This window comes from Melospiza georgiana, chromosome 8 (assembly GCF_028018845.1).
Source record: "Melospiza georgiana isolate bMelGeo1 chromosome 8, bMelGeo1.pri, whole genome shotgun sequence".
NCBI classification, from domain to species: Eukaryota; Metazoa; Chordata; class Aves; order Passeriformes; family Passerellidae; genus Melospiza; species Melospiza georgiana.
Window position 1 is genome coordinate 8664154 of NC_080437.1, and position 21351 is coordinate 8685504.

The window sequence follows — 21351 nt, forward strand, 5'->3', positions numbered from 1 at the left end:
AGAAAGTTTTTGGTGTGTTTGTTCTGCAACCATTTAGTGATTGTATACAAAGTATAGAACTCTTACCAGTGTTTCTTGCATTGGATAAATTTCCTGGGCTGCTCGGCAGTCCCATCCACAAAGCCCCACAAAATCTATCTTGCAATTAGTGTGCCTCTATCTATAAATAAGATACATCAGTACCTTTTCCTTAGTTGGTCATGAGTCAGAGATGAAACTCTTTACTCCATCTTCTCAGAAGAGTTAATATTAATTTGTCACTGTGAGCTCCCTTTCTCTGTGTAGGCCTCAAACAACATCACCCTGTTTTGAAAGTCAGGGTTGGTGATCTCCAGTCCTGGTTGCTCTGCAGTCTTCTCAAGTCCTTTCTCCTCTGCTGCTGCATGAGCACAATGCTTCCCTCTCCCAGTTTGTTGGCAGGAGGATTTACCATGCTTGTGTGGTGGCCTGGGACAGCTGAAGGTTTATTTTCCCATTTCCCTTGCCCTGACCCCATGGGCTGAGTGAGCCTTGAGTCAGCTTTTGAACTGTCCAGATTTACCAGATGTGCAAGTCTTCAGGGCACACAAGAGCCTGTAGTAGTTTTCTTTAAAAGTCATGCCTCCAGCCTGGAGTTAAAATTCACAAACGTGTCAGCCATCCGCATTCTCTTGAGTAAGCTGGACCACAGGAGGTGTAATTTCATCAGTTATGCCAAAATGTGTCATCCTTGCACAGAGAAATAGTAATTTTGCACTTCATTCTACGAGCTTAACAGTGGCTGCTGCTTTGATCTTGTATCAGCTCAGAAGGCAGGTGAAGTGTCTGGGGAGGGCTTAGTGAAAAGCATACTCCATGATTGTTTTCTCTGTGGGTGTTTTGGGGTGGCTTTTTGAGGGTTTTTGTGGTGGCTTGGTTTAGTTTTGGTTTTTGTTGTGGTGGTTTGTTTGGCCGTTGGCTTCTGGTTTTTTTTTTTGCTTGTTTTTGTTTTTACAATTGTTATAATTTCTACTTAAGTTTCCAAAAGGAAATTTAAGAAGGGTCATTTAAGCCTCTGGCCTTTATCACTGCATCCCTGAATTTGTGTCATTTCCAAAGCACTTTTAAGTTCTTGTGCCCCAAAGAAGTCAAATAAGAAACAGAACATAATTCAGTACCATTCCAAGTTTTATACTGTAAATTCAAAGGAGGTAAAGGGTTAGCACTAGAAAAGTGGTGTACAAAATGCAGTTTAAGTATTTTCCTGCTTTTTAGTGTAGTGCATACATCCCTTTCTGACTGTCATGTTTTCCCAGGTTTTTTTTGGGACTGTTATTGCCAAAATAGAATTCTGCTAGAAGGAGCAGGTGGTGGGAGAAACTCAATGCAGTAGCACAAAAGAGCCAAACAAGCCTTAGCCTTTCTTATTTTCCATTCATTTGCTGCTTAGTGGTCTTGATCTTCTGCATGTTTGGAGATGGGTCCATCCTATCCTGGACATCAAATGTGTGAAGAGGAGCTGAAAGGTATAACTAGATGCTAAATAGGCTTTTAGTCTTGTTTGGATTTGTTTGTTTGATTTTGAGACACAAGGCCTGCTAGCCTAACTAAGGAGCAAGTGAATCTTAAAAGACTCATGAGAAAGTTTTTTTATGGTTAACCCATTTTAACATATATTTTTTTAAAATTTCTTCTGCCTAGTCTTCTCCCCAGATGTAATTTTCATTAATTTTTGTCTTATATCTAATAAGTCTTATTCTTCTATTTTTTCCCCTCTCATTTCCATTGCTTTACTCAACATAATCCAAAACAGGGCAATAATGGCATTTGTTCTGTACCAGAAAACTCAGAAATTAAGAATATAAGAGTAGCCTTATAAGAATTGGGTTTACTTCTTTCCATGTGTTTTCCTTTCCTTTGCTCTCTGCTATTTCTAGTCTACCTATAATGTACTTTTCATCTTTGGGAAAATTTAACATACTTTGTTTACCAGTAAAAGTTTTCAGAGTGACCTTCTAGCACTGTGTGTGATTAGAAGCCTTTCTGAATCCATAGTGATCTGAGAAGTGTGAATGTTGAATGTTTCTGTGGTGTTCTATCTTACCTAAAACCCCTCAGATTTTCATAAATCTATTTTTTGGCGTTTTCTTAGTAAGCTAATATTTTCATTATTATCTCATTTTTTTTTTCTAGTGCTATATAATTTGTTTTAAAAAACTGTAAAAGTGTCAGTGCTATCTTCACTCTGTAAGCTGCTGACCAATTGATGAATTAACACAAGTAATTAGATTGTGAACACCTTTTCCTCCTATAACTTTTCATGTTTTTTTCCAAATCCATCTCAATGTTATATGCTAATCCTGTTTTGCAGTCTCTTGCATCTAACAGTGGGACTAGCATCTTAACCTAAAGCAAATGACACACTTTCAAGCTGATAAAATCACTTCCTGACATTATTATTGTGACTTTGTGAGTAGCTGAAGCTAAGTAGACATTATCCTTGTGCTAACAGAAAGTGTAAATTTCCCATTGTTCAAGTAAGATACAGTTTATCATTCTTTATCAGGACCCCATGGATTGTGCTGAAACACTCATTGGCATTTCATTAACTCTGTAATTAAGGGTGAAATCAAATAGCTTAATTATTTTACTGAAGTCTGAAAAGAAGCACTTAATGAAGATTTCCAGTACCCAATTCCCTTGCAGTGAGTTATGACACATCTGGCATGAAAACCTTCACACTTCACCCAGCTTTCATCAGGCAGTGCCCTATCACCTTCCAGTGAATGGTGCCACTTCACCATTTCCCCAAAAGCAGGAATTGTACATGTACAGTTGCTTTTCCACAGGAGTCTGAATCTTTTACTCACACTTTTCTTGTAACCTCTTTTCTGTTGGAGACTATCCCAGCCTACGAGCTATAAGGGGTTTTTCTTTTCTTACGTTGATTTTTTTTTTTTTAATCACAGCTAAAAGATAATTTCTCAGAACCATAGCTTGAAAAGGCATTTTTCTCTTTCTGAAATCTAATTCTGGAGGAGTTTGGACTCTGTAGTTCAAGCATGGATTGTAATCCACATAATAAAAACATCTGCATGTTATGTCCAATTGATTAATTAGCTGAAAAGATCCTTGGGATGAAGCAGTCTTGGCTGACAGATAAAACCCTCCAATTTATGCATATCTCAAGGGATTGGGTGAGTTCACTTATTATCCTCATTTCTTAGCATTTTCCTCATTAATAAAAGCTTGGGCTGCTTTCTACCTGCACAGAATACAACCTGTGCATAGGGTGGCACTTGGGCGTTTAAGCTGGATACGTGCATGTTAGTCCCTGTGCCAGCATTTTTAAAAGTATGCTTGAAGTATTTCAAACACCTACCACTTGATAATGCATTATTTGTATTTTCATTTAATGAGGTTATTTAGGCATAAATTACAGGCTTGTATGGTTCAAAGGCTTATAGGACGTCACAGGATTAGCCAGCAAGCGGTGAATGACAGCAGCATTCACTTCAGCTCTGGCTCAAATAAAGTTGGTTTCCTAAGGCAAAGACTCATGAGTCTTTCAAATCCAGATGGAAATGTGCTGGGAATAAGAGGGATCCAGTTCTATTGAATTTTGTTGAATCCACTTTCAGTTCTGGTTCTGCTGTATTTCCTTAGCACTTCCGTGATAAGACAGGTGAACTAATGTCAACTTTATTTTACAAAGATCTGAACTTCCAAGAGGATAACTGCCAAGGTCATGCAGGCAGCTTGTAGACTAGAAAGTAAAGCTTTGGGTGCCATTTCTTTGCCTTTTTAATTTTTTTAATAGGCACAAAAACTTGGGATCACTGTCCTTCCCGAGGTGCCTTCTTCAGCCCCCATGAATGAGCAGCCTGGCCAGCTCCTCTCTCTGGCAGGGCTCTGGTGGTGCTAGAGCAGAATCTCCTCATTGCTGCCCTGAGTTTCCTTAAAGAGCTGGGCCAAAATCAGGTGCCTGCCTGGGCATGGCCTTTGACAGCCTGCAGTGATGCCCTGCAGTTCAAAGCATGCTTGGGGCATCCTTGGGGTGTACTCCTGGCATCTTTAGAAATGTGTTTATTCAGGTCTCTGTAGAACACAGAGAAGTGGGAGCTGACTGCTTCTGGTTCAAATCTAGGCATTGCCCAAGTGCAGCATTCCTCTTCCCACAGCTTTCCAGAGGCAGTAGAAGCTTTTTCAGAACCTTTCAGTCGTGGAGGGGGAGTGTGGAGAGTCACACGGCGGTGTATGGGTACAGGAGCTTTGCATGCACTCAGAAACCCTGGTTTTACTGCACCAGCAAGAAAAATCCCTAAGGTCACACAACTGTGGCCTCCATCCTTGAGCATTTCTTAAAAACCACTCCAGAACAAACAGCTTCTTAAACCTGGTTTGTTAGCTTGTGAGCAGGAGACAAACAGTGCACTGTGTGCTGCCCTTTGGACAACATAGGATATGTTCAAAGTAGTTTCTGTTTTGGAGACTTAAAAGATTATTTTTGTTTTAGCCATGTTATGTGAAAACTAAAGCATGTTGCTTGCAGGGCCTCAGTAACCAGAATTCAAAAAATGTCTTTCAAGTCTGGGGGAAGAATATTTACAAATGTGTGAGACATCTCTGGATTTTATGTTGCCCTGAGAAGATTCAGCCTGATTTGGCTAATTGCACTTCAAATTCAATTTTAACTTAATTTTTACAACAGATTCTGGGTTTTTTTCTTTCTAGAAAGAAATGCTAGTACCATGTTAAATACACTGGTTTTGCTTGGAGAGACTTTTGGGTTTTATCTGAAAGAAATCAGACTCCCTTAAAACACTGATCTTCATTACAGTGAAGCATGCTGCTAGGAATACTGGGAAAGGTTAAAAACAGCAGTCTTGAGGCAAGCTGCTGATTGTTCATATTTGTGCAGAGAAAATATGGTTCCTTATTTACTAGATGCTTGCTCTGTGCTCATCCTAGTAAAAGATCCTCCTGCAGGCCTTAATACTGCTGCTATTTTACCTCCCCTAATGAATATTCAAAAGCTGCAGTCATTGAGGACTCAGGTGGCAAAAATAGTAAGATGATTGAAGCAAGCCTTGACACAAAAGCCTAAAAGTACATTTCCAACTACATGGCAATAATGCCGATTTCCCTTTCTGACCACGTAAATGAACAGTGCCAGAAAATCTCCCATGAATTAAATGCCTGTTTCACACACCAGTGTGATTGCATCTTTCTCTCTGTATGATGTGTTGTAATAAGTATGTTTGAAAAAAAAAAAAAAAAAAGGGAAAAAATACAACAGGGCTTTCTGTAATCCTCTGTCACAAAATGTATTGGAATTGAAAAATCGGTATAAAGGACACACTGTTAAGATATGGCAATGCATGCATTGTTTTCTACATAATGCAGTCAGAGTCTCCATGGTAAAAAGAAATTTTTATTTTATTTTTTTTGTCACCATCAGCAGTTAACCTAAAGTAGGAGCTGCTCCATTTCATTATAGGTTAAATGGCTTACTACACAAAACTAGCTGAGAGACGTACAGCGCTAACACTGCATTTTTTTAGTAGCTTTTAAACATGCTCGAAGATCAGTGAAGAAAAAACAATGCAGCATATGTTATTGTTCTGGAATTTTTTTTAATAGAAAGCGCTCCTTTTCAGCATTCCCCCTTCAGTGGAGTCACTTAGACACTTCCAGCTGGTGGCAGGGGATACAGCCATAATACAGCTTTCTCTGTCCCAGCTGTCTTTTTCATTACGTTAAATGCATTACGATGGCTGCACTGCTTTACAAAGGCTCAGGTGCAGGAAGGTATAGGAAGAAATCTGCAACTATGTGTTTTTGTAGTGACTGCAAGCTCCTGCGAGATCTCTGAATCCTGAATGTGTTCCTGGCTCTGGTCACAGATCTCCTTCCAATCACTGGAACATTTGCTGTAAGGGCTGGCTAAAGGTGCCCGAGGAAATCACCTTTTACAAGGGAGCATTGTTGTAAAGGATTTTTAATGCATTATGGCTCACGCAGCATCACAGTTAAAGAAAAACAGGGATTTAGAAATAAATGCTGAGGAAGAAACTGAGAAAAAAAGAAAACACAGGAAAAGATCCCGGGATCGGAAGAAAAAGGTATCTAGATCTGTGCCAAATTCTGAACAGGGGTTCTTTTGTTTTAATTTTCTTACCTTGCAATTGAAGTATTAAAAGCTTGTTCTTGCCTGTAACTTGGTAGCTGTGGGAGTAATTTGCTAACATTGTAAAATGTCATTTGTAACCACGGCTGTGGGTTTGCAAAGCAATTGAATGTTTAATTGGATATTAGTTGATTGCAGTGAGGATGCAGAAGGTGTGCATTCGTTTCCCACTTATGTTACTGTGATATGAAAACTGTCTGTGAGTTGAAAATAGTTTGTAACCATCATGTGGGGTTTAATGCTGAGCTTTCTCGTAGGTTTTATAGCAAAGCATAGCATAATAGTTTAGTCTTACATGCAGGTTACTTAAAAGGAATGTGTGTAGAGGCAGATTTTTTTTTCTTTGTGTTAGGACTGTGTCACATGTTTGGCTTCTGAAACATCCATTTTTGGGATAATGTTACAGAAATAAGGTGTTTCAGTGTTTCTGTTTTTTCCTTAACGGTGAGCTGTTTAACGGAATTGAGCTGTAACAGTCTGGTACTAGCAACTTTCTTTTGTTAGAAAAATACGTGGCTGAGATTACAGAGCCTGGTTTTTCACTGCTGTAGATTTGTCTTAGCTGCAGAAAACCCTTCAGCAAACTAGGATCTGAAAAATTCAGTAGGCACTGCATTGCTCATTGTTCAGGTCAGGAGCCTCTGTGTGATTCCAGGCTTACTGTTTCTCTCTAAGGTATAAAGCAAAATAGTTATGGTTTGTGGCATAATGACAGATAAAGAGGCCAGCTACTTTGGCAGCTCTGAGGCTGTGTCCTTATAAATGACACCTTGTACTCTGCTCCATGGAAATAAGGCCCTGCCACAATTTCTTGTCTTTGGCTGCATTTCATGATAATTTTTTTCAAGAACATATCAAGGAGCCGGCTGCCTTTAGAGAAACCTGGGCATGTAGTATTTCTGTGTGCCTTTGTGAAATCCCCCTAAGGGGGGGACTGGGTAATCTTCATATGCTCAGAGAAGCGGTGCATGTGCTTCCTAAATGACATGTAGATTTCCTCTAACATATGTGCATCTTTTGCTTGGGCGAGAGTCAGCATTTCCCTGCCCTTTTCTCTTTTCCCTCTGCTGTGGCAGTCCTACACCTAATGAAAGGCACTGAGAAACCCACTGCCTTCTGTTCCAGCCTGCACGTTGGGAGACTCTTAACATGCTGCAGTACATTTGCTGCAGCCAGCTACAACACTGGAGGCATTTTCTCTGTGTCAATGTATAGGCTCTTCTGAATCATCTTCCAGGATAAAGGGCAGTATGAAGATAAGTCTCTGTCTTTGAGGTGAATTTTGAGGTGCTGCTGTTTGAAAGCAGCCTGAAATAGTGATGTTTTTCTTGGCTGCTGTTTAGGTTATGTGCAGGTTTGTAACGCTGCTGTCAGGATGGGTTTGCCCCCAGCTGAAAACAGCCACAGCAGTTAGGAATTAATTGTAGGAGCTGTCCCCTCAGCCCATATTTACCTATGGCTTGTGAGCTAAAATGTAAAGTCTCTCAGCGGAATCCACTCATGCTGCAGGGAGCCCACGTTGTTCTTGATGTGCTCAAGTTTAACAATAGCATGCCCAACCGGATCCATGCACTGTCTTTGTGTAAGGGAGCTTCCTCACAGCTCGGAATTAGAACAATATAGAAGGGATATGGCAGTGAGAGGCTCTTGATTCAGTGAGGTGAGACAATTGCTTTGTGGACAAAAATGCTTTATTGTTTATACAACACTGCTGTAGAGAGGAAATCTCTCAGCAGCCAGAGTGGCACATGGATAAATATCTGCCTGTTAATCTCAAATATATGGATTTCCCTCAGTGTTTTATTTCTGCATCTTAAGAATAAGAGAGAATAGAGAGCTTTTGCTCCACCAAATGCTTTTTTTTATTTTTTTTGTTCTCCCTCCCTATGGAATTTGGTAGCTTATTCCAGTTTCTTTCTGAGTTTCCTTAGGACTCTGCAGATTCAGGACAGGTAGAGGCCCTCTCTAGTAGGAGAACAGAGCAAAACCCAGCAATTGCTTCACTTAACTCTCATATATTTGGGCATCATTGTCATGTCAAAGCCATGGTTTTGTTACCCAGTACATAGGGCGTAGGAAGTCCAATAATTTGGTTTGCCATTTTGTGCTTTCCTGGCTATTTAAAACATTTTCCCCCCAAATTTTCCACTATGAGTAGTGAGTCACTTCTTGTTCCTCTGCACCACCCACAAGCAGGCAGTACTCGGGGATTTTTTTGTTGATCACATGATACTGCACAAAGCTTACCCTTTGCTTAAGCAGCATGCAGAAATATCCTTTAGAGCCTTCCAATCACTTTGGAACAACAAAGAATGCTAATGTTTCTGGATAATTTATACAGTAAAGAGCCCAAGGCAACCAATGATTAGAAAGTAAGGCTGGTGGGATCAGCCAGTGTCTTAGTCCTGTGTGATACTAGCAACAGTCATGCTGATTTATGTTCCTGTTTAGTTGGAGGATGGCAGTCTGAGGGGAATATTTCACTGCTTTTGACTGCTTAAGCAATTTACAGTGCAGTAACATTCCTGTGAAGGCTTGCTTTGAGACTTGGATGAGAGAAATGACCTTTTAAAAACACACACAGAACAACAACCTGCGTTTTGTCCCATCCCATTTAATTTCAAGGTGAGATCTTTTCAAATTGCCCCTCTTAGCTCTGTGGAGAGGCTGTGCTTCTGTGCCCTATGGCCCCAGCACACTCCCGTTTCCTTGCATTCAGGACATTGCAGGCCTTTGCTGAAGGTTCTCAAAGGCTCAGAGCTTACCTGGCTTAACTCAGGCAAGAGAAAGGGAGAGGGCCAGCAAATGAAGGATCTGCATTGTACAGGTTTCCCATTTATTCTGTTCAAGTTCATATTACAGCTTCATACAGCTCTGCCTCTGGATGGTTGTGCAGTGTCCTGCACTGAAAATAGTTTGAGTACATCCAAGGGCAGACCTGAGCCTTTAGTGGCATCACAGAACAAGGCAAGCCACTCTTAAAAATAAGATTGATAGGATAGCTTGCTTGATACTTGTCAGTGCAGCTCTGTCATGTGTAGTTTTGTTTGTGAAAACTAGAAAATGTTTATCCTATAATAATGTCTGGACAGAAATTGGTTGCTTAGTCAGTGCCTTTCCTAAAATAAAGGTGAAACCTCTGAAGGGTTTTTTGTGTGCTCTGTTGGGTACATATCAGAAGAGAAGGACAGGTCTTGGCACACAGTTAATGATTTATGTTTCATACAATATTTAGTAGGACTGAAGTGATTTCCATTTACGTGTAGTGCTCAGGAGCACTTGTGTTCTTTGGGAGCACAGAATAATTTTATCATAATGCAAAGCCTGGCTGCTGCTGTCCCTGAGATGTTAAAGGCTGTTGCTGTCACAGCCTCTGCTGCTGCAAACTTGTGGGCAGCAGGGAAAGTAATCCATGAGAATGTCACAAATCCTGCTAATTTCATCATAAGGCTCACGGTGTTGGAAGGTTTTACCAAACTCTCAGGTATGCTGCAAAAATTGCCTTGCAGTTTCCTAATGGAAATGAGTGGAAATGCTGTGTCAGGAATGATCAGCCTGTAGGTGTTGCAGCTGCTTTGAGGAGCTTGTGCATCCTCTGGGCTGGGCTCTGCTGCCAGCTCCAAGGGCCTGGGAGAGATGGCTTGGGCTGCCCAGCCCTGCAGAGCTGGGAGCTCTTCCCAGGGGCAGCAGGACCAGGGAGGGCATCCTCATATCCCACTGGGGGAATCCCACTTTATCCTTTCCCCTCCGCGCTCCTGGGGCTGTCAAACGTTTTACAGATCTCTGCCATGTGAAGGTTTTAATACAAATGGCAATTTTCATGTGCAAACAAGTCTGCCAGTTACCAGGTAAAGCTTTAAACTCAGATAATAAGTGAAAATCCCCATTCTTTTTTTATTTCAAGTAATTTCATTATTTTTAAATAAATCTCTGTCAGAGATCTGTTTCCTGGCTTCTGAACAGCTGGACTTGAATGTTGTAGGATCTAGATACGCTGAGAATAAGTGATTGTTCTTTCATTTGTGTTAAAGCACAAACCAGGCAGATGTTGTTTTAACATCTGAGAACGTGACCTATAGTAAGGGAAAAGATTGTGTAGATTAAGGGTCTGAAAGAAAAATTGCTAAGTCAGTGATCTAAGTGTGAGAAAAATTTCAGTCATATCCTTGATTTTGGACATGATGCTCTGTCAGAGGCAAATCTAATGAAATAGAAGGGTATTTCTGATAGAGGATTGGGGGCACTGGTGGATGGGATATCTACCAACAATGCTGAATTCTTACAGCATGGAGCTTGGTGGTGAAAGAGTCCTTCTATTCAGCTGGAAAAACAATTCCCTCTTTGAAGATGACCCCTAAAGGAATGAAACTATTCCATTGTTTTGTGTGGGGAGCACTACAGCATCATTTGGAGTGGGCACTGCTCAGCGTTACTCCGTTGTTTATAAACCCAGAAAAAATTTTGCGCCGTTACATTTTTATTTAGCGGGGTTTAGAACATTTACCTTTTCCTTTTCACCTTCCTGGTGCCTCGGGGTTGTGCTGTCACAAGGGATGGCCATTAGTCACTGTGCAAGTGTCAGTTTGGGTTAAAACCTGTGTTGTGCCTAATGCTTCCAGCTTGTGGTGGGAGGGGATGGGCAAGAGCAGGGAGGACCAACCATGGGCAGCCTCACTGTTAGGGGGAGGTGGCTGCACAGCTGGATTTACAGCTGGACTCTCAGGCAGTGTAAATCAATACTGCTGCTGCTGCCTGCTTGGTGTTAGCACACAGTCTTTTATCCTTCTGGTTTTTCTGCCCAGGCTGGGTTGGATTTTTGGTGGGCTTTGTGTTTTGGGGTGTTTTTTTTTTAATTGAGAGTTGAGGGAAGGGGAAAATGGGATGTTCTTGAAAGCAAAATGAAGTGCAAAGATAGTTAGTGAACAATGATTTAAGAAGAAAAAATATTCTTATATGACTGAGTGTATGAATATTCAACCCTGTGCCAAAAGTCAAAACTCTGCTAATTTCAAGCTCTTAACTTGCCTGAATTGATGGCTTCAGGATAAATGTTGCATACTTTGATGCTATTCCCCTTGGGCATTCACTAAATATTTGTTACTGTGAGCCAAAATACTTGTCAACTAGTGGAATTGACTGAGCTACCTGCTAAAATTGAGTGTTAGACTCATTCAGACCTGGTTTGCCTGGAACAGGGAGCTGAGGGGAGGAGGTGGGTTGAGAATTGGGCTGTTGGTGGATGTGATGGAGCATACATGGACAGAGGAGACAAACAGAGAAAAAAATAAAGTGTGAGTTGTAAATTAAAAAGAAAAATTTCTTCTCAGACAAGGCCTGATGTATTCTCACAGTGATTTGCCTGAAGTCCAGACAATAGAAGGCTGGATTTGCTGCTGCTCAGAAGTTGGTGCAGGCCATTGTTAGAGTCGTACCAGGGATTTTGTGGCTGAGGAGTGGGACTGGCACAGAGCTGCTGCCTTGTGAGGGCAGAGCATGGAGCCTCCAGGCTTTGATGGGCCCCTGTGCTCCTGTCCAGCTGGAAACCTCTGGAGGCCTTTCAGCACTCTGTAAAATGATCCCTTGATCCCTTCCTGTTGGACTGGGACGTGCTGGGGGGCACTGCAGGTGATGAGCTCAACATCTGGCACAGCTGCCCCAGCTTGTTCCTCACTGGGTGTTACCTAACCCAGGCTATACCCCTGTACCTTAAAGCCAAAACTCCAGGTGCCTTCAGAGGATAATTCAGCGTGTGTGGGGCAAGTTAAAGGAATGCCCCTGTTTTCAAGGTATTGAGTGTTCTCCACCCTTGCAGCTTCAGCTTTGGCCATGTTGCATATCAGGCTCTGCTATCTCTAGTGGATTTTTGGGCTCATATAACACTTAATTTATTTTTTTTATTGTATGTGTTGCCTGGTGTGGTATTTTGGTGGAGTTCTGCTTCGTTAGTGCTCTACAGGGTGATAAATTTCTGACCACCATGGAAGAGATCAGCTTCTCTTATTTTTTTGAGAGATCACTGTGTGGTAACTTAGAAGGGAAATTCAGCATGATATTTCTTTAGTATTTATTCAAAACTAACGTGGAAAGGAGAACTAGATTGAAATAAGAAGATTGTCTTGTTAATTGAAAAGAAAATTCACTCTGGGATGTATTTTATTTTTTTATAAATCATAATTTTGCCAATAAGCTGAAAGCTATGACAATTTAGTAATATGAATTTGTCACATAGGATTTATTGTACTGAGATTTACACAAGCAGTTGCCTTTGTATTGTGTACCAAAACTAAAACTTTGTTTTGCTTTTTTAGTTGCAGAAAGATAGAGGACATGATCTATTTCATAGCTGCCTTCATCTGAAAACTTTAGACAACTTATGATTTTGTTTTAAAAACCTGAATTATGTATTTTACCCAACATTTTGTTTGTTCAGCAGTATTCTATTCACAGTTTTGGATTTCACCTTATTGGGCAGCCAAATGCTGTGTATCACAGTTTATTTATAATTTTTAAATCTCAGTTTGAGAAGTCATTTCAGCATCTTTTATTTTTTTCATTGAACAATCATACAGAATTAGAATGTACAAGGTAGAAGAGTTCACTTATGTTTCTGATACTGCAGTCCATATTTATCCAATTGAAATCAGTGGGGTTTTATGAAAGAAGTTACATCTTGGTAAAAGTGGTGTATCCATGTCCTATGATAGCACACTGATGAGTGCAAGCAGGAAATGAAGGTATGTACCTTAACAGGAATGCCACATCATGGCAAGGTATCCAGACCCAAGGTCTCCATTTAATTCATGGGTGCTGTGTTGTATTTCACAGAGCCTGCTGGAGCTGCCTCAGCAACATCTCCACCAGTGCCATTAAGGCTGATGTCTCTGGTCACCCCATCTCCACCAGGAGCCAGTCAGGCTCCCAGGGGTGCCTGGTGCTTCACCTGTTAAATTCATAATTTAAATTATAAAGACAAACCCCTCTGTGATCTTGTCACTTGCTTCCCTTGTGAAGAAAGGGACACTTGGTCTGGTGGGAGGTGTCCCTGCCCACATCAGGGTGGTTAGAACTGGCTGATATTTATTATATTTCCAACCCAAGCCATTCTGTGATTCTATGGATTACATTCATGTATTCCACACTCATTTGTAATACCCCTGTAAGTGCAAATGCATAGATGAGATAAAGGTGTGATGTGTCAGTTGTTTGTGTTTTTGAGATACAATTGTTTGTGTTTTTGAAAGCACTGGGGTATATGTGGTTGTTCTGTGAAATGCTGCCAGCTCAGCTCTGAGCTACAGGCCTGTCCTTAACCCTCCAGCCACTGCCTCTTGAACTGAGATGCTTTTAAGTACCCAGGCTCTGCTGGAGGAAAAGAGGAGTCAGAGGAAGAGACAGGTAGTTGGGTTGTGAGTGCCAGGAAAGGATTTCCTGCAGCTGCTGAAGAGGCTGTTCTTGCATCATTGTGTTTTCAGAGCAGATCCTTGAACTCTGGTGGACTGTGGGCAGCTGGTAGCTGATACAAATCCAAGGACTTGCAGGGTTCCCCAACGGTGAAGAGAAACCACAGGGTGTAGCACAAATACCCCTCTGCACTGATGGTGCTGTGGCCTGTCAGGCTGGGATGGTGCTGTGGCACACAGCTGCTTGTGTGGCATCCTTGTGCGCTCCTCAGTGCTGCTGCCCTCTGCAAGTGCAGGATTTACACACAGCAAAGCTCCTTTAATGCACATTTGGCGTGGGTTTGTGTGTGTGCTGAGGGGAGCTGGGGTCAGGGCCTTGCCTGGGACTCCCCATTTGTGTGTTCTGCACCAGTGCATCCATAGCCCTGAGCTGGGCACCCCCAGAGTGTCCCTGCTTCCCACAGGGAGCCTCCTTCTCTCTTTGGGACCACCTTCCCTGGGAGAGGTGGCGTGGGGCTGCAGGGGTTTCAATCCAGAGGAGCTGTGTTCCCTTTGCAGTGGCTCCAGGAAAGCCTGGCTCAGCCCAGTGCCAGAACTGCTGGGTCCTTAGGGACAAGCTGTCCACAGAGTTGTTAACCGTGTTTTCAGAAGTGCAGTGTCTGTGTGAATATCTTGTTTCTTCATTTCTGTAATTTACAGTGATTCTGTTCCATTGCTGTCATTGATTGCAAAAAGAATTATGAATCCTGTTTTTAATGAATGGACAATTTGAAAAGAACAAGTTGTTAAAGTGAAAAGTTTAATGGTCTTTTTGAACTTGTCTCTTTTCCTTTAAAATTCTTCAAATAAAAGTATCACCAGCAGTTTCTGCATCACATTTTTAGTTCACAAAGCTCAGAACAATTCACAAGTCAGTGTGGTTGATGATATCTAACCTTTCAGTTAGAGCACCCTTGTTTGCATATTCTAAAGAGCATTCCTTAAAGGCAGTATAATAAATAGAAACCATCTGACACTACCCTGCATGTACCCTCTAATAAATGCTACTTTTACCTGCCCTGTTTCTTGCTGTTAGAAGACACAGTTATGGAACTCACTTTGTGTTCAGCACATTGGTTTATCTTCTGGTGAATTGTAAATGTCAGGCTGCAGAATAACTCCATCATTGACTTCCCTTAGTTAAACAAGATTTTCACAGTTAGCTGGGCTAACTGTGTTGTCCCTCCCCGTGTTCTCTCCAGATGGGTGAATTTGAGGATGGGCTCCCTGGCCTTCTCTGGGAACTTGCAGAAAAGCAGAGCTGTGCAATATCCATTGGATAGGTGCTCCTTCTGCTCCCCAGCATGAATTTATGGAGCATTTTGCTAACAAAAGGCAGAGGTGGAACTGAGGCACTGACTGTGGTTAGCTACAGTCACTTTTCCAGCATTGAATCAGAGTGTCTTATAAATACAGGCATTCAGGGCTTTAGATGAAATTCCTTCATAGGTTGAATAATTTTATTTTCTCCCACACAGCTTTTTTTTTTTTTTTTTCTTTCTCCCATAATTGCATTACCACTCTTTCTGGACCCTACTGGGGCATCTCTGAAATTGCAGTCATTTCCCTTTCATTAGTCACTGGCTGAATGGTGAGCGTTTGCAGCCATCCCCACAGCTGAATGTACCATTGGCCCATGAGGAAAAAGTGCTCTCAGTGACCTGTTCTCCTGCTCCCTTTGGATTTGTGTGAATGTGGCGATCACCCCTGGTGCTGAGGCCGGTGTTTTCATGCTCAGACTGTAGGAAGAGTGAATGCAGATATTTTTCACAGACAGATTGCTGGCTAGAGCAGGTGGGGGAGCCACGCTGGGCTCGCTGTGCCCAAGGGGATGGATCTCCCAGGGGACAGAGATGTGCACCAAGCTCCTCGTGGTGCAGAAAAGAGGCTCAATCTGTAAGTGAGTAAATGCAGCATTTTTCCTGAAGGGCTGACAGGCCTCTCTCAAAACAGGCCCTTTTTTTTGGCCAGGCAGTAGCAGACGGTATGTTCTGGAGGGTGGCTTCTACAAAACAAAACTCTGAAAAGTTGAAGCATTGCATAGTGAAATATTGCTGAGAAGTGGGTGGCAAAGGTTTCCTCTATTACATTTTTACCATTTAAGCAGAAAAAACATCTTCAAGGAGAATTGGTGAAGGCGCTGGATACCTGCAGTCCTAGTTTTTCCTGCCACTTGATTTAATATGAAACCACCACCACTTTGAAGCTGTTAAACATCAAAATTCTGATAACTAAAGACTGCTGTTTTTCTACCAGCCTGAAAAGATTAAAAAGATGTTGAGAGGAAAACATGTCTCATGACAGTGGGTGCACAATCAAAGTTTCTAAGTAGGGCAGCCTGAGGAGCAGCCAACGCTTTTTAACAGTTATGGTAAAGTGTATGTTTTTTGATGTTCCTATCTGATATCTTTCTACCTTTTTTTTGTACTATCAGGCTGTCTGTTTATGCTCAAAGAAGCCTTAATAAATGTTTTGCACACTCAGCATACACTGCCCACATAAAAGAGGAAAAGTATGCCAACTTCCAAGTCATCCAAGCAACAAACATAGAGTAGGGGGTTCACCACTGACTCTTCCAGTTTCATCTTAAACAGTTTATTTCATTGCTGGGCTTTTTGTCCATAAAATATCTCCATGTTTTTGTGCATTTTAAGGATCTCTTTTCAAATGTCAGGCGCTGGCTGTTTTTCTGTTCTTGATATAGAATATATTTTGTGTGTCTTGCATAAGGTTCATGGCTACAAAATACAAAACCCTGTGCAGGATTTAGAATATTTTAATGACCTTTGAGGAGCTGAGTGCTGTCCTGGTGTGTGATCTATTGGCTTTGTCCACAGCTATCAGGAGCATTTTTGCTGGTGCTTTAGCATAATTCTGGAGGAGAAATACATTTTTTTAAAGAATTGTGTGCTTTTTGAAAAGCTTGTGGTGGAGAGGAAGCATGCATGATAACAGTTCTAATTATGGCTCCTGGTATTGAGCATAAATATCCAATTTACTGTTTTTAATTATACCAAGCTTTTGATTAAAGGCTGTTTTAGAAGGACTGATCATATTAGGTAAGTTGCAGATAGAAACCCATATTGTTTATGAAGATTTTGTAAAACTCTTTGGAATTTTTTCTGTCCCCCACCCAGTATACAGAGAAGTTATCCAAATCCTGGTTTTAGAAGTGCATGTGTTTAATCTAAAACAGCCAAATACAGTGTATTTTATAATGTTGTATGTATCTCCTTGTTGGCCTAGGAGCTTGTTATCCTTGAAGCTAAACTCACTGAATTGTGGGCAACTCAGAGGTCCAATTAGCAGAACCACTGAACATATGCAATAAATTCAGCTTGAAAGGCCACATGCACAATCTGCCTTGGGTTGGAAAGCCAAGAGCCGCTGTGACCAAACAAGATCCGCAGGGAAGCTGCTCACAGTTTTGGCCCTTTGTTCCCAGCAGCAAGGCTGCCCCTTTCTCCTTGTTTACTACCAAATGCACATGAGCAAACTGCGCTGGTGCACTTTTAAAACTAGTCAGTCTGAGGGAAGATGAGAAAAAAGGAGTGAAGGGGTTAGGAAGAGCCTTGATGTTGAAATGGGAGCAGCATTTGGATGGGAGCAGCAATGGCAGAGAGGGGAGGAATGACTGAGGCAGCTGACCCAGAAGTTTGGGTTTATTTTGGCTGTAACTAGGTGCTGGAAGATGCACTCCTCATTCCGAGGAGCTCCTCATTAACTCAAAATGTTTTCCCAATGCCAAGTCAGTGGGTGAAACCTGGGAGAGAAGGAAGGAGAATAGGAAGGACAAAGTCAGCAACAATTCACCCTCTGCTGGGGCCTGGGCTCCCAGCCCTGCTGAGTCCAGGGAGGGCTGCAGCTCCTCTCAGGACAGTGCCAGCATCTCTCAGGGGTGATCCTTGCCTGCTAGGGTGGCCAAAGGGACATCTCTGTTCCGTGAGAGCATCCTCTGTACTGCACATGAGCATTGCAGGGCTGCTGCTCTCAGTGCATGGCTGCAGGGGCACTGCAGTGCTGCTTGTGAGCCCCCCTGCCCTGGCTGGGGGAGGGAGTCAGCCCTCAAGGTGGGCAAAATGACAAAAACCCTCTAACTGTGGATGGCAGGGTGAGAGATTTAATTGTTTGGGTGGCATCCAAGCGGTTGCATCTGATTAAGTCCTTGAAAAGATAATATCTGTTACCTGGTTGCATGAATTTATACAGGGGTGTAGAGCATTGTGCTTTGTCAAGGTGCACATACAAAGAGTTAACCACAAATTAATCAGGGCTTGTCAGGTTTAAGATATTTCTGGTACAGTGTTGAACAGTTAATGTACGCCCACAAAATAGCAATTGTTCCCTAAAATTGTAGTCTGCTAACCAAAATATATTCTTTTTAATTCTTCTTAGGGTGAAAATGAAATTCAGCTTAATGTCTTTCTGTGTGTTTCTTTTTCATTTGCAGTAAAATTTTCTCACATTTTCTTGACAAGTCAAAATCTCTGTCCTAGTTTTTGTAAGAAATGCTCTCTGTGCCTTTCTATTTCCTAGAAAATAGTTGTCCAAATGAGTTTTCTCAGAAAGGAGCAAAGGTCATGCCCCAAAAAGGAAAATTAGGTCACAGATTATATTAATTTTCAAACTTAATAATATCTTAAGGAAAGATTGAGGAAATACGCAAAAAGGAAAAATAAAGCATGAAGGAGGGAAGCAGGAGGAGATGGGGCAAAGCTAGCCAGCAAAATCCCTGCCAGAGCTTCTGGAGGCTTCTGACTGGAACTTTGCAATGCATTGGGTCCTCCGGTTCATTCAGTTTGGTCTGTTTTAGTTATTCAAAATACCATTTTTTCATAAACATGTGTGCTTTGTAGTGGTAGTTGATTTGGTTAATATCAGTTATTTTGTGCATTTATTGATCAGATCATTCAGTCCCATGCCTTGGATAGTTTTACTAATGCAAACATAAATTAAATATATGAAGCCTTACTAACACAAGGGCTGCCAGGAAATGGTTTTATTTCAATGGTAGCCAGCTACTGTGATTCAATAAATGCCATTGTCTGTGGCTCTTATGTTTGATAATTACAGATTAGGGATGCATAGCTTTAGGGAGCATTTTCTAGCAGTAAAATTTAGGTTTCACATGTAGTGACCTTATTTGGAGTACGTCCTGCTGTTTGGTGAGGAGACCTTGGTGGCTGCTCAGGGGAAGGGTGGTGGCAGGAGAGGACAAGGTCAGAGGGAAATGGGGGGGTTTGCATTAACCAGCCTCAGGATGACAAGATACACGTGTTGGAAAGGGCACACCACAATGTTTAGTAGCTGACAAATAATTATGTAGGATTTTGGACTGCCCTCTGTGCTGAGAAAGGGATGAGTTGTTTTCAGGGAGACTCTGCTGGTATTGGATGCCAGCAGTGCAGTCAGGGGAGCAAGCCTGCTCCTTCAGCCTTGCACTGTTCATGTACTGCTGATATGTTAGAGAAAGGTTTTCTTCACTTCTGATTATATTAAGAACATCAGGGCTTCACTTTAAAAGGTGCTGCAGGCCTCCTTAGTCTGGTTACATTGCACTTGGAATTTTCAAAAACCTGAGAGCCATGAGCCAGGGTATTGTTGCCTTTCCTGGGTGATGCTGGCAAAGGCAGTGGGAGTGCACATGGGAGTCCACACTGGCAGCACAGCCTGCAAAATGAGGGGAATTCTCATCAGAAAGGGAGGACTTAAATCTTTCCCTCTAGAAAACCCTCTATTAGAGCAAGGAAAACTTCTCTTTGCTTTTAAAACCCTCTAGCTGCTGAAGATATTTGTGCTATTGCAGTTGAAGTGCATGGGAGAAAATGATGCTGTGTGCTAGGCATAGGTTTTGGGTTTTAGAAAAAAATCATTTTGCAACTAGATAGATTGATCAGCTTTATGTGTTTAGTTGACAGCAAAGAAAAGCTTTGGGCAGCTTCTGGTTTTGAAATATTTCGTTTTTCTACTTTCAGACAGAAAAGCAGCTGGTGGAAAGGTGCACTGTTGTTTCTCAGAGCTCACAAATGACTAAGCAAAGTGCATTCTGTCTTTGCTTTTGTTGTCATGGGTCTGGTTAGTCAAAAGTGCCAAATATTCTGGCTCTAATCCAGCCAAGTTCCTAAGCCTGCACTCAAGCCCATTTGTAATTGGGGTGAGTACAGAGGCAGCACTGAGTACTTAAAGCTGAGACCAGTCTGGAGTGATGTTTGATTACCTTATCAGAAGAGGGAGTTGTCAGGAGGAAAGGTCCATCCTGAAATGCTCTGGGTATCCCAGCTCTGAAGGATGTGTGTGAGCACCCAAGAGCTGGAGTTGACATCATTTACCTTGACTAGTAGATGGAAATATGATAAATTCAAAAACTTGGTATTTCAAAGACATTATTTTCTTCATATACATGTTTTGAAAATCGGTGTTACATTGGTGGTCAAACACTGTGAGAAAACCCTGAAGACAAAAACAGTGATAAGTCCATTATATATGGCATGGAAGGCCACCTGGCACTAAGTCACAGTTGAAAATTTCATTCTTTTTATTGATTTAATCATGCTTATTAAGCGGGTAATTAACTCATTATATGGATAGTGTTACAGAGGTATTAATCCTATTTGTAAAGTGTAAGTGTATAAATTCTCCTTTGGGTAGTTAAGTAAATAGTAGTAGTTTAGTAGTTAGTTTGTATGCCACATACAGCTGTAAATTTGGAAGATACTGGCCAATGCCTAGCAGCTAATTCAGGCTGATTTTTTCAGCTAAGAGATTCTTAATTTGAAAAATATAGAGTTTAACATCCTCAAAGTCACAAATTTAGGCTCAACAAAGCATTTAAGTCAATAACAAGATGAACATATTCTGGAAAAGTATGAAGAAATGAACACCAAACTAAACACCCCATAAAATGCTGATTAAGTTCTGAAAACTAAAAGTTTCATCACTTAACAGCTTTCTTTTGACTTATTGAACCATAGGATTTTTTGTTTGTTAATTTTTTTCTTTTTTGAAATTTCTTTGCAAGTGAAAATTTTGATTACATGTCATTTAAATTCAGAGAAGGGTTGCTGAAATAATTTCTGTGTAATCTAGTGGGGTTTTTTCCCAGATTTTTTTTTTTTATTGCTGTGAGCAAAGGGAGCCTTTTCAATCACTCATGCTGCTCTCTTTGTGACAGCCCTTCAAATACATCATGACCTGATAGCAAAATCAGCCTTGTGCAAAGTATTAAGGATCAACTTACCCTAAGTCTGCAAGTGAAATGAAACCTGAGCCCAAGGTGATTGCATTAAGCATGTGCTGTCATTCTTGTCGCATCTGTGTTCTGGAGACTCAAAAAGCAGTAAAATGGTTAAGTACCAGTGATATTTAGAAGAGTGTGTTCTTGGTGACATTGCACAAGTAGAGCTCGTCTTGTAAAGCAAATTAATTTTCCAAAGTGTTTTCCCAAATCCAGGGGTGAACCATGAACATCTCCATTATCATTAATACAGGCATTTCACGCTGTGTGCTCCTCCAGCCACCGTTCCATTCAGCACTCACTAATTACAAGTCACTGAAATCTGGGCTGCCTGCTGAACTGGGGTGAATTATGCATCTGCAGGTTCAAGGTCCTTCACCTTTCCAGCCCCTGAGGGGGAGGCTTTGTACAGAGGTGGATGTCAAGGAGAGGCCAAGGGTGCAGAAAAACACATCAGTTCTGCAGGCAGGTTGATTTACATTTGTGTGTTTCCCTTATTTCAAGATAATAGACACATTTTTTTTTTTTGT

At 41.5% G+C, this 21351-nt stretch overlaps 1 protein-coding gene across 16 annotated transcripts in view; it reads left to right on the forward strand.

Moving 5' to 3' along the window:
* The window catches only part of ANK3 (ankyrin 3), a 280780-nt gene that overhangs the window by 84525 nt on the left and 174904 nt on the right, over window positions 1-21351 (forward strand). For 15 of the 16 annotated variants that reach the window (XM_058028737.1, XM_058028738.1, XM_058028747.1 and 12 more), the window contains exon 1: window positions 5668-6083. The exons of the other annotated variant lie outside the window; for it this stretch is intronic. In XM_058028737.1, the coding sequence (XP_057884720.1) occupies window positions 5970-6083 (114 nt within the window). In that variant the 5' untranslated portion in view covers window positions 5668-5969. Of the gene's footprint in view, window positions 1-5667; window positions 6084-21351 lie in introns of those variants that run through there. 16 annotated transcript variants of the gene reach the window in all.